Source organism: Ascaphus truei, chromosome 3 (assembly GCF_040206685.1).
Source record: "Ascaphus truei isolate aAscTru1 chromosome 3, aAscTru1.hap1, whole genome shotgun sequence".
NCBI classification, from domain to species: domain Eukaryota; kingdom Metazoa; phylum Chordata; class Amphibia; order Anura; family Ascaphidae; genus Ascaphus; species Ascaphus truei.
In genome coordinates this window covers 214,294,694-214,308,702 of record NC_134485.1, presented here as the reverse complement: position 1 = coordinate 214,308,702, position 14,009 = coordinate 214,294,694, and the positions used below count along the sequence as shown (strand labels likewise).

The window sequence follows — 14,009 nt, the reverse complement described above, 5'->3', positions numbered from 1 at the left end:
AATGGTGTGTGATTTATGTTTTATGTTGCTTTGTTCAAATGAGTTGAACAAAACATTACATTTCTGATACTGCAAACAATAGTGTACTACACTTACTTCTTTTTAGGAGATAAAAAATGAATGGCACCATAAATACAAAAGGTAACACAAGCAAATACAGTTCTACCGTCTTCAGGATAAGATCATCTGTCAAAAAAAAAACAGAAAAAGACAAGTTGACTAATAATAATAATAATAATACATAGGAATGGGTACTTAAAGCTGCAGTTCAGTCTTTTTTTTTCTAATTTATTTTTTTACGTCAATATTTTCATGTGGGCAATCTCTAATTACCTAAAGAACTGTATAGCTGCAGGTCAATTCGTTCTCCATGTATTGATCTGCAAAATTTGGTGACATAATTAGTGAAGGGATCTGTTTTTTTTTCTGCTTCTGTCTCTCAGTGGAAGCTCATGAATATTCATGAGCACTCCTGCACTGACATGTGCTAGAGGAAGGGCAGGGCTGACAAAGGGGTGTGCCAGAGCTTGTGACAGGACATGAAGGGGCAGTGCCTTAGCAAATGCTTGTTAAAATAGAATACAAGAAAATTTGTCTTTCAAAGTTGTTGTTTTTTAAACAGAAAATGCTAAAAGTATTTTTTCTTACTACAGAACTGATTTATTAAAAAAAACACACATGCAGGATATTGACTGAACTGCAGATTTAAGATCTATCTTTGTCTTATGCTGTCTTTTACATTCTGCCTGCATTCCCAATGTTTGTACTTAATTTTCACTGTATTGAAATGTTGTAAATTGCTGTGCACACTAGGTGCTATATCAAAAAATGATACATACAGTACAGTACATATACACAACTTGGGAAAATGTATGAAGGGTTGTCAGCTACTTATTCAATGCAAGTAGGCTTCACCAGCTTGAGTTCTTGGTAATCACATCAAACATTTGCCAAGCAATAAAAACAGTAACACCCCCATCACATTGTAATGACTTTTTTCCCTCTCAAACGTGGATGAGGTGTAGTATGTAAATAATGGTGTTACTCACTTACTAGAGTTACTCAGCAATGCTTCCTTCATTTATAAACTATCAAATACTATGAGGCTTATTCTACAGCCCAAGCAGCCAATTGGACCGTTTTTGGTTCAAATTCCCCATCAACTTCAATGAGGAATTTCGGTCGAAAAGTCCCGATCTGCCACTTTGGCTGATATAAAATAATGCACTAAGGTTTATGTTTTATTTAAAAAAAAGGTTCTCTAAAGATCTCCTGGGATTGTTAACAGGAATATTTGGATGTGTTTGAGGTGTCTTATTAAAAACAAAGAAACAAGATTACTGGTACTCTTTTGTCTAGAGGGAATTCATAGAATAGAATAGAGTAGAACCTTCCCGATAAATAAGTACCATATCCTCGTAGGTGTCACCAAGGCTACAAAAACACAACAGGTGCATTTCTTTTTTTGACTGATTTCTGGCGATTCACAGAACTTATTAAAAGGGAAGCAGCGCATTCTGTGAGGTGCCATTTGGACATTTGTGAATGCAGCCATTTATATATGTATATATTATGTAGTAATGTTTAGGGTTTCTCAGAGCTTGTTGGGTATCTGTGTGTTTATTAACCTTGTCCAGCTGGTCTCAGCTACTTTTGGGAGGTTAGTGGCCCCTCCCCCCCAAGGTTTAAGCTCGCCCCTCCCCACTTTCCAAGTTAGCAGGTCAGTTTCATTTTGCCAGGTTACGACAGATCCAATGCAGATCATTCTTCCTGTAATTATACAGGTAAATAAGAATTTTAAAATCAGGAGTGTTAGGACCTGCCTTGAAGTGGCTAGCAGGCTTAAGATGCTTTGGCCATAGGGTTGAACTAAATTACCCTTTTTCAAGAGAATATGTAGGTATTGCACGGTGTATTTTTGTCATATTGTAAGTAGCTTTGGGCATCTTTGTTTGTTTTTTGTTGAATGCAGCCATGGTAAAGTATAACAGAAATATTTGATACTCATCCACAAATCCCCAGGTAATATGCTGATGCTGTTGCCTATATTCACAGGTTGCAAAAAAATTAACCGTAAGACCAATAACAACATGTAGATAAACTTACCGTGAAAGAATAGAGCACAACCAGCTATTACAAATGCCGATATAAACAATCCAGTGATGATGAATACATATTGTGTCCTCGCTGTATAACGAAGGCATTTTGCTGTTCATAAAAAGACATGTAATGTATATTATTGTACATTGTTTTAGGATTTTGTAATCATTTCAAAGGCACCCTTAGTAGCGATTGGCCCATTTAACTGGCAGGTCAAATACTCAAGTAAAATGTGTAACTCTTTAGTGCCATCATTTAGGGAAAAGTTCCACAATACTTATTTATGATTTTTAAGCTGCATAAGGAAGGATACAGAAACTAAAGGGAGAGGGGGGCATTAGTAAACAAAGCGAAAAAATAGAAGAATAAGCTTTGGTAAAACGATTGACTAGGCATTACATCTAGAAGTCAAGACATGAAGCGCATGCACAGCATGGTACTGTATATCAATAAAACATCTTGACCAATGTGCACCCCAAATATCGCAGACAATTGACATAATGTATAACTGAGTAATTGAAGGCAAGGACCAGTGGAATATAGTTAAAGAATAATTTATTTTTTCTACTCTTGACTCATATTTTAAATGTCATTTTCTCTGTTAATGTTTGTTGTGTTCATATTAAATGCACTATATAAAAATAAATCTGAATAAATGTTATATTGTAAAAATGCTACCAAACATTATTAGCCTAAATCAATGCCAATTATTTGATAGGATATAATTTCCAAGTTATTGCGATAGGAATTTATAATCATAAAGCTACTGACACGACCAGCACCAGCCTGGTGCAATCATGGCATTGTATAAATGCTTGTGACAATTCATCATGGACTAAATTAGTTATTAAAACCTCATAGGTCTCTTTCCAGTACACTACATGAGGTTCCAATAGCTCTGTCCCCTGTGATTTCATCTGTGTAGCATTCTTTTACTCGTCCATAAAAAGATATAATATATCCCAAATATAAACGTTGTCTATATACATCAGCTAGTACTGTACTTTCATTAATAGCAAAAGCCCCCCCCCCCCCCCCCCGGATGGTGGTCGATGGCAGACTCCCTTCTCCCCACTCTGTTTTTGTCTCGTGTTAAATTTTAAAGTATTTTATTTACTCTAGATGTTCTCCATAATACGATACATGTATGGGTGTATGGGTGTACCCGTACCACCTATTGTAATGTCCTTTTCTGTAATCCCTCCCCCTCTCCTCTCCCCCAACCCCCCACAAAAAATGCATTTTCAAATAAAAAACAGTTTTAAAAAGAATTGGTAAAAAGATGAATTATCAAAAAATATTATGTAGTATCCATAAACAGAACATGCTAAAATGACTTAAATGATGGGTGTGGCAGTGCTGATTAGAGCCAAATTATAATTTACTGATAACTCAAATTAATATAATCATGATGATGATGATGTTGCCATCTTTTGGTAAAATGTCTGGATTACCAATTGAGCTCTATAAACTAGAGATGAGTTCTGTTGGGACCTACCTACATATCTGAACTACATGTGGCTGCGAGGTAGGGTCAACATACAGTAAATAATTAGAGGGGAAAAGAGGGGGTGAAGAGAAAGGCATAGATGGAGGGAGAAGGGGAGCAGAAGAAGCAAGGGGGGGAGGAGAGACAGATAAAAAAAAAGAATAAAGCAGAATGGGAGGGCAAGATAGAGCAGAAAGATGAGACCAGAAAGCAGATAGAAGAAAGGTTAACAAATAATAAAGAAAAATAGAAGAACACTTTCAGTGGCGTAATGGGTGGCATTTCCTGCAAGTTGCGGCCACATGATCATTGGAGTAGGGATCACATGGGCACAATGTCACTGCTTAGATACAATTGGAAGAGGCGGGTCCTCCACTTTGTTTCATATCACAACCACCGCTCCCAATCAAAATGAGCAAAAAGCAAATGACATTCACTGGAGTCACCAGCACGCCAGCAATTATAACTTCATAATGGCACTCAAGAGTTAAAGAAAAAACCAATAGAGGAAATTACAAATAAAATCTAACAATTGGCAAGATTAATCACACAAATCATGTTTAATTATTATTTCTGATAATTTTTAAATACTATTAGAGAACCTGTTGCTCTGCAATGGAAAATATGAGACAGCTGTCATTTTCATACTCTTTTCATTCCCTCTCCACTCCCTTTCCACTATGGCATAGTACCACCTTCGCATTCACAAATGTATCAGTATTACAGTAGACATGCAATAGTCCTGGTGAAGGTGGAATGGGACATCTGGTTGCAGCCATTTTGCCGGGCATTCTGCTGAAGATGGACTCTCCGCCACAGCCGATCCACCGCTGGAACCCCCGCTGTTGGCCGCTTCTAAGGTAAATTTTACTGGTTACTGTAGGAGGTTAATTTAAGGGGTTTAATGGTTAGGGTAGGGGGAGTTTAAGGGGTTTCAGTGGTTAGGGGGTAAATTTAAAGGGGTTTAGAGGTTAGGGCAGAGTGTTAGGGTTAGGGTGACAAGACGTTCCGGTTTAGCTGGGACAGTCCCGTTTTTTTTAACTTTGTCCTGGGTCACGACTTTTAAAAAAAAATATTCCCTTTTTTTTTCAGTGCATGCCAGCTGTGAATGCGCGATGGGCGCTTGCCGGTCACTCGTGTGCATGCGCGGCCAGCACACGCTGCTCGCTGTTCAGACATGCACGAAATTTGTCCCGGGGAAAATATGGTCACCCTAGTTAGGGAGTTTTAGGATAAGGGTTTGGTTAGGGTAGGGGGTTTAGGCACTTATTAAAGTGGCAAAACGGCCAGTGGTGACAGGTCGCAGCGGCAGGGTAAGTTACAGCGTAGCGCCAGCGGTCATTTGGTCGCGTTAAAATGTCCGCAACCAAATGTTACACTGTGATGAAGGTGTAATGCATCAAAACATTAATGAATATTAAGTGAAACATATTTTTCTAATTTCATAAACTTTTTTATACTCTATAAAATTATAAACTAAATGTACTTACCATTTATTATAAAGTGAATCCAAAATAACCCAATGTTGATGCATGGCATGAATGCAATACATATTTCTTCAACTTCGCGTTCCAGCTCTTGAATGGAAAATTGATTTGCATCAGATCACACAGTGTAAAATGAAAATAAAACATTATTTCATCAGATAATTTTAATTGGATTTACATCAAAAAGGACCTACAGCTCGGAAGCAGTGTTTCCTTTAATATGATAAACTGTAATCATACAGCAAACCACATACAAGTTGTCCTCGTTATCCAACGTTTCACTTTACAACGAATGGCATATCCAACGCTTTACAATGCAACCCTGTGGGACGTTTTTTGCACGCCGGAATGCGTTATCCAACGCTCACCACCACTGATTAACATGAGACTCACTTTACAACGGTTTCACTATCCAACGCTACTGTACTTCCAGAACGGATTCCGTTGGATAACCGAGGACTGCCTGTGCAACGCCATGAGCTATACACTTTTCTACAGCTAATACATGAGTCGATTTCATCATAGTCATCTCATTATTATACTGTACATGTTGCCAACCAAATCTAGATCAACAGTATGATAATGATTAAGTCCTGGTTTTCTGTACCCACTTTCTGCTCTGTTAGCAACTTAAGTATCACAGAGTAATATCTGAAGCGGGTAAACATCACACTGGGCGCCAGATTCACAAAGCTATGTGAAGTGACTTAACATGACATTAACATAGTTTAACGTCACATTATGTCTGAACATGTACAGTGGCGACACACTTTATTCTAACTCGGCTAGATCCGCGAATTTCACATTATCCCAGTTATCTGCGGTTTTGTGTCGTTTTCGCCCGGGATGTATTGCGTTATTTTCGCGGCTGTGATTTAAACATTTTATTCCCGCTGTCTGCAATACAGCAATGCCGTGTAAAAACTTATGGGGGCGTTTGCGAGCTGTTGTCTTTGAAGCCGAGAAGCCGTCCCCTGAAATTCATGAATTGTAATGCAGTATATATATACTGTATAACAACAACCCCTATAACCCCTAACATACACATACAGTACTGTATATGCACATCAATGATACTATAGGCCGTCCCCTGGCGAGATGTGTTTGCAGCAAAGAGAGATCCGCTGCTCTCTCTGCGCAAACATCGGCACATTAAAAATTATTTAAAATACATTTTATTCATAGTGTAGATGTGCAGGGTGTCTCCGGAGCTGAACCGCGTTGGTTTCAGGTCCGGGGACCCCCTGCTTCCGAGATACAGCCCCCTTTATGAGGTGCCGGTATCCCTCTGCATTTAAAGGTCCCGATCACGTGACCGCGGAATGTAAACAAAGCAGAGGGATACCGGCACCCCATAAAGGGGCCTGTATCTCAGGAAGCAGGGGGTCCCCGGACCTAAAACCAAAGCGGGTCAGCTCCGGAGACCCTCTGCACATCTACAGTATGAATAAAACACATATATAAATAAACACTCATTCCTTACCTTTGCGGCTATGTGCTATGGTAACGAAGCAGCATGAATGTATTTTTAATAATATTGTACAGTGAGCAGGGGGTCCCCTGAGCCACAAATCAATGCGGTTCAGCTAAGGGGACCCCCTGCTCCTGCACAATATTATTAAAATACAGAAATGCTGCTTCATTGCCATAGCTGATAGCCGCTAAGGCAATGAAGGGGTTAACCCACCGTGCCCGCTTTATTGTGGGTAGCGGGGGTGGGTGAAGGGGGTATTTGGCCCTTGGTGTGAGTTTAGGACTTGCGGGAGGGTTGCGGGTGCACTTAACCCCTTCACAACCGTAGCAGTTAATACCGCTACGGTCATGAAGGGGTTAACCCCTCCCGCTACCCCCCCGCAAGCCCTAAACAACCACCGTTGGGGCTAATACCCCCTTCCCCCACCCCCGCTGCCCACAATAAAAAAAATTCACGCACAGCAGCCCCACAATAAATAAATAAATCTAAATAAATAAATAAATACATGAATATAAATAAATATATACATATATGTGTATATAACAACAATCCCTATATATATATATATATATATATATATATATATATATATATATATATATATATATATATATATATATATATATACATACAGTATATACACACACATGATGAACCAATATACAAATAAATGTAGAATGCCAATGAAAAACCTCACATTCCAATCAATACATTGCATTTACATTGTACAGTATACTGTATATGATGCATAAAATCTATGCACCATATACATTCTGCAAATGAATGTTAACAATATCATTGCAAGCAAAATACAAATACCTCCAAAATACCTCCAAACAAGTAAACTATTTTAACCAATAAAGTAATCAATTAAACAATTCACTAATTCAAGCCTGGAGCAGAACAATGTAGCATGTGAAAAAATATAAGTACCAACCAAAATACAAAATTTAAAACCAAGGCAAACCCTATACAACACAATACAATACCAAGGATTACATCTATCTAATTGTAAAAAACATAATACACACATTGAAGCATTGCAATAAACAACATACAGTACAGTACACCCCCTGTATCTCCCTGCCTTGACTGTAATCTGTGTAAGGCCCCCTCCCCCTAATGTGTCTGTTAAGTCTCCCTGCCTTGAGTGTAATCTGTGTAAAGCCCTCTCCCCCTAATGTGTCTGTTAAATCTCCCTGCTTTGAGTGTAATCTGTGTAAAGACCTCTCCCCCTAATGTGTCAGTTAAATCTCCCTGCATGTGTTACTGTGAGTGCAGTTTATGTAAATGTGGGGAGGGGGAGGGGGGTCCCGATGTGCATACTCCGCTGCTGCAAAACAGACACAAAAATTAAAACATTCAAAGTAATGTCCCCTAACCCCTTAATCACCATAGCGGTTATTAACCGCTACAGTCATTAAGGGGTTAACCCACCCTCACCCACCACTCGGGACGCCTACATACCCTCCCACACTAACCCCCCACCCCGTGAGGCCTAACCACCCTCACCCACTACCCACAAGGGAGGCCTACCACATACTGTTGGGGAACCCCCCCCCGCACCCCCAGTACCCACAATAAAAACAATACAGTGACCCACAATAAACATCATTATATTTATTAAATACATTACCCACCCCCTGTGCCTCCCCATAAATACAAGATTTATCCTTTTAGAAACAGGGTTCATAACGCAGCCCCACGCAAGTCCCCGGTGGGCTGGCGGGGCACCTGACAGACCTACAGGGTACCAGCAGCCCTTTTCAAACAGGTTCTGGAGGCCTGTTGGTGGGTCCCACCAGCGCCATGCCCCCAGGTGGTCTCCTTGGGTCACCGTGGGCCACAATTGGGTCCCCACGGTAGGCCCAAGGATGTCTGGGAGCCCCGGGTCAGACCCACAGATGTCTGCGGGGCCTCTGGTGGTTCCCACGGGGGTCTGGGGAACTCACGAGTGCTCACTACGGGTCCGCGGTGCCCCCACAGAAGTGGGACCACACATCTTCATCCCCGCACCTACGGGTCGGCGGTGCCCCCACAGAAGTGGGACCACACAGCTTCATCCCCGCAGACTACGGGTCCGCGGTGCCCCCACAGATGTGAAGCCACCGCTTCATCCCCGCATGTGTCACCCGTGGAACCACCAGCCTGATACCCGTTAGATACCCGAGAAAACCACAGGTTGTCTCCAGAGGTCTCACGCGGAACCACGGAACAAACCCCGAAAGTAAAAAAAATAAACCTGGCCTATACATTCAATACATACCCCCCCCCCCCCCCACACCTACAGTACAATAATGTGCAAAATAACTATTATCCAGATATGGATAATAGATTAATTGCCCATTATAAAAACATTAACTAGCATATTCAAATAAATAAAGTACTACTGACCTCATCAATAAGAAGTCTCCATCGCCAGCAACATCCTTGTCATGCCCACAAAATACATAGCAAATACAAAGCCAATACATTGCAAGTACATTCAGATATCAATTAACCCCTTAAACACCTTATCGGATAATAACTGCAAAGGTAATTAAGGGGTTAAGCCACACTGGCCCGATACCCACCCTTCACCCATGAATTTGTACAGTGGCTTCATCATGCAACTATATATATATAGTATATACACACACATGATGAACCAATATACAAATAAATGTAGAAGGGTTATCAAAACCATACTGTACTACAAATAACACTTCTCCATACAGACACACTACATTAAAATGAATTTCCTTTAATAATCCTAACTGATCTTACAATCTAAATCATCAAATGCCAATGAAAAACCTCACATTCCAATCAATACATTGCATTTACGTTGTATATATGATGCATAAAATCTATGCACCATATACATTCTGCAAATGAATGTTAACAATATCATTGCAAGCAAAATACAAATACCTCCAAACAAGTAAACTATTTTAACCAATCAAGTAAACAACAATATATTAGCATTCATTATTTACATCCCTAAACAATTGACAGTCCATCCCGAACAATTAAACAGATAACTAATTCAAGCCTGGAGCAGAACAATGTAGCATGCGAAAAAATATAAGTACCAACCAGAATACAAAATTTAAAACCAAGGCAAACCCTATACAACACAATACAATACCAAGGATTACATCTATCTAATTGTAAAAAACATTATACACACATTGAAGCATATCAGCATAGCCAAATTAATTTAAAACACATCAAATCAAGCTTTTAAAATAACAACATTTCTTACCCTGTATGTATATATCTCTCTAGACATATATACATACATACAGAGGCAAGAAATGATATACCACAAAAAAAACAAAATACACATGTTAAAAAAGCTTTTAAAAAAATTAACAAGTTAAATAAAATACATTTCTTTAGTTCACTTACCATTACTTGGCCCCACCGACTCCCGTTGCGCACCTTACTCACGAACCAATCCACTAGGCACAGGAACCCATAAAATAATAAACCATAAAAAAAATAAACATTACACTAAAAATCCAAATCAATCCACGGGTCTTCTAATTGTAATCCATCTTCATCTTCATCTGTATTCTTCTTTCTTCTATCTTCTTCCGGGGTCTTCTTCCCGTCTTCGGCCACGCCCTGGTCTTCTTTCTTCTACGGAGGTCCTTCCTCCTCGGCGTCTGGCTTCAAAATGAGACGACATAGGCTTTTATAGGAACTCCATCCCTAGGCGTGGGAACTCCATCCCTACTCTGATTGGCTCTAGTAACATGTGACAAGCTTTCAATGACGTCACATCCGTTCTCCCCCAAGCCTCTGTCACATTGTATACTAGAGCCAATCAGAGTAGGGATGGAGTTCCCACGCTCTGATTGGCTACCATACCATGTGAGGACGCCCATGTTTCTTTTCATGACGTCATCTTAAATGCAATTGAAGCAAAGCCATTCTGATTGGCTGTGCTTTCATTGCCTTTATGTGGCATCATCATTTTTATTTTTATCGGCCAAAACACATGGTTTTCACGGCCCAATCAGGGCCATGGGAACCATATGACGAAAATGTGACGTTATAGGCCTTTAAAAGCCTATGTCGTCTCATTTTGAAGCCAGACGCAGAGGAGGAAGGACCTCCGGAGAAGAAAGAAGACCAGGGCGTGGCCGAAGACGGGAAGAAGACCCCGGAAGAAGATAGAAGAAAGAAGAATACAGATGAAGATGAAGATGGATTACAATTAGAAGACCCGTGGATTGATTTGGATTTTTAGTGTAATGTTTATTTTTTTTATGGTTTATTATTTTATGGGTTCCTGTGCCTAGTGGATTGGTTCGTGAGTAAGGTGCGCAACGGGAGTCGGTGGGGCCAAGTAATGGTAAGTGAACTAAAGAAATGTATTTTATTTAACTTGTTAATTTTTTTAAAAGCTTTTTTAACATGTGTATTTTTTTTTTTGTGGTATATCATTTCTTGCCACTGTATGTATGTATATATGTCTAGAGAGATATATACATACAGGGTAAGAAATGTTGTTATTTTAAAAGCTTGATTTGATGTGTTTTAAATTAATTTGGCTATGCTGATATGCTTCAATGTGTGTATAATGTTTTTTACAATTAGATAGATGTAATCCTTGGTATTGTATTGTGTTGTATAGGGTTTGCCTTGGTTTTAAATTTTGTATTCTGGTTGGTACTTATATTTTTTCGCATGCTACATTGTTCTGCTCCAGGCTTGAATTAGTTATCTGTTTAATTGTTCGGGATGGACTGTCAATTGTTTAGGGATGTAAATAATGAATGCTAATATATTGTTGTTTACTTGATTGGTTAAAATAGTTTACTTGTTTGGAGGTATTTGTATTTTGCTTGCAATGATATTGTTAACATTCATTTGCAGAATGTATATGGTGCATAGATTTTATGCATCATATATACAACGTAAATGCAATGTATTGATTGGAATGTGAGATTTTTCATTGGCATTTGATGATTTAGATTGTAAGATCAGTTAGGATTATTAAAGGAAATTCATTTTAATGTAGTGTGTCTGTATGGAGAAGTGTTATTTGTAGTACAGTATGGTTTTGATAACCCTTCTACATTTATTTGTATATTGGTTCATCATGTGTGTGTATATACTGCATATATATATATGTCTCTCTCTCTCTGTGTATATATATATATATATATATACAGTGTTCGACAAACCTATACATTTGCACGCCCCGGGCGAGTGGATTTGAGATCGTGGCGAGCTCCTATTGGCCCAAGCAGCACACGTGTGGTACTAGGTGGCGAGTAGATTTTTTTGTTCGGCGAGTAGATTTTTTGGTGATTTGTCGACCACTGTGTATATATATATATATATATATATATATATATATATATTTGCATGATGAAGCCACTGTACAAATTCATGGGTGAAGGGTGGGTATCGGGCCAGTGTGGCTTAACCCCTTAATTACCTTTGCAGTTATTATCCAATAAGGTGTTTAAGGGGTTAATTGATATCTGAATGTACTTGCAATGTATTGGCTTTGTATTTGCTATGTATTTTGTGGGCAAGACAAGGATGTTGCTGGCGACGGAGACTTCTTATTGATGAGGTCAGTAGTACTTTATTTATTTGAATATGCTAGTTAATGTTTTTAATAATGGGCAATTAATCTATTATCCATATCTGGATAATAGTTATTTTGCACATTATTGTACTGTAGGTGTTGGGGGGGTGGGGGGTGTATGTATTGAATGTATAGGCCAGGTTTATTTTTTTTACATTCAGGGTTTGTTCCGTGGTTCCACGTGAGACCTCTGGAGACCACCTGTGGTTTTCTCGGGTAACTCACGGGTATCAGGCTGGTGGTTCCACGGGTGACACATGCGGGGATGAAGCGGTGGCCTCACATCTGTGGGTGCACTGCGGACCCGTAGTCTGCGGGGATGAAGCTGTGTGGTTAACTGCTACGGTCGTGAAGGGGTTAAGTGCACCCGCAACCCCCCCGCAAGTCCTAAACTCACACCAAGGGCCAAATACCCCCTTCACCCACCCCCGCTACCCACAATAAAGCGGGCACGGTGGGTTAACCCCTTCATTGCCTTAGCGGCTATCAGCTATGGCAATGAAGCAGCATTTCTGTATTTTAATAATATTGTGCAGGAGCAGGGGGTCCCCTGAGCATTAATTTCTGGCTCAGGGAAGCCCCTGCTCACTGTACAATATTATTAAAAATACATTCATGCTGCTTCGTTACCATAGCACATAGCCGCAAAGGTAAGGAATGAGTGTTTATTTATATGTGTGTTTTATTCATACTGTAGATGTGCAGAGGGTCTCCGGAGCTGACCCGCTTTGGTTTTAGGTCCGGGGACCCCCTGCTTCCTGAGATACAGGCCCCTTTATGGGGTGCCGGTATCCCTCTGCTTTGTTTACATTCCGCGGTCATGTGATCGGGACCTTTAAATGCAGAGGGATACCGGCACCTCATAAAGGGGGCTGTATCTCGGGAAGCAGGGGGTCCACGGACCTGAAACCAACGCTGTTCAGCTCCGGAGACCCCCTGCACATCTACACTATAAATCAAAATGTATTTTAAATAATTTTAATGTGCCGATGTTTGCGCAGAGAGAGCAGCGGATCTCTCTCTGCTGCAAACACATCTCGCCCCCGCCGGCCTATAGTATCATTGATGTGCATATACAGTACTGTATGTGTACAGTACTGTATGTTAGGGGCTATAGGGGTTGTTGTTATACAGTGTATATATATATATATATATATATATATATATATATATATATATATATACTGCATTACAATTCATGAATTTATGCCATCTGGCGGACACGCGAAGCATTGCAGCCTATTAAATCCTGAACCATTATCAATTAATACATCAACCGCGCGTCAGCCGGGCATGACCCGTGGCTGGGAACGCAAAAGGAATGCGGCATGCTCCAGGTGAACAGCGTCACATTCCAGGAACAAGCCAGTGACAAACCGGTGATTTGTTAGAATAAAGTCTGCCGCAGCAGTATCTTCAGAAGACCAATAATATAACATTAAGTCATTTTTCGGCTGAAAATAGCTTTGCGTTAACTATAACAGCCGTTAGTGATAATAATATGCAAAAAGAGATGTTTCCCCTAACAAAGAATATACATTAGTGGTCATGAAGGTTAACGCAGGGACGTATCTGATGTAATGTTAAGTTATACCTAAAGGTGGGATTACTCCCATCCACATCGTGAAATATGTGCTTTGCTCTCTCTGTCTCTCTGGGGCTTATTCTATATCTGCAGAAACAGTCAGGCCATTTTTAGCCTGAAATTCCTCATTGAAGTCTCTTTCTCTATTCTCTCTAACCCATATTTCAGGGTCTGGATGGGACTAGTTGCGCCATCTTTAGGTAGGACATATTAGGTCAATAGGACACCACGTTATTGGAAGCTAACGCAACGTTGTTTTAAACATGAGGCTAAGCCCAAAA

General features: G+C 40.0%; 1 protein-coding gene across 4 annotated transcripts in view; it reads right to left on the bottom strand.

Moving 5' to 3' along the window:
* CD47 (CD47 molecule) overlaps window positions 1-14,009 on the bottom strand; it is a 90,969-nt gene that overhangs the window by 41,336 nt on the left and 35,624 nt on the right. For 3 of the 4 annotated variants that reach the window (XM_075590079.1, XM_075590080.1, XM_075590081.1), the window contains exons 3-5: window positions 5,080-5,166; window positions 2,107-2,208; window positions 97-186 (exon numbers count right to left, since the gene is read on the bottom strand). In XM_075590079.1, coding sequence (XP_075446194.1) covers window positions 97-186; window positions 2,107-2,208; window positions 5,080-5,166 — 279 coding nt within the window. The remainder of the gene's footprint in view (window positions 1-96; window positions 187-2,106; window positions 2,209-5,079; window positions 5,167-14,009) is intronic. The other variant, XM_075590082.1, reaches the window with a different exon arrangement.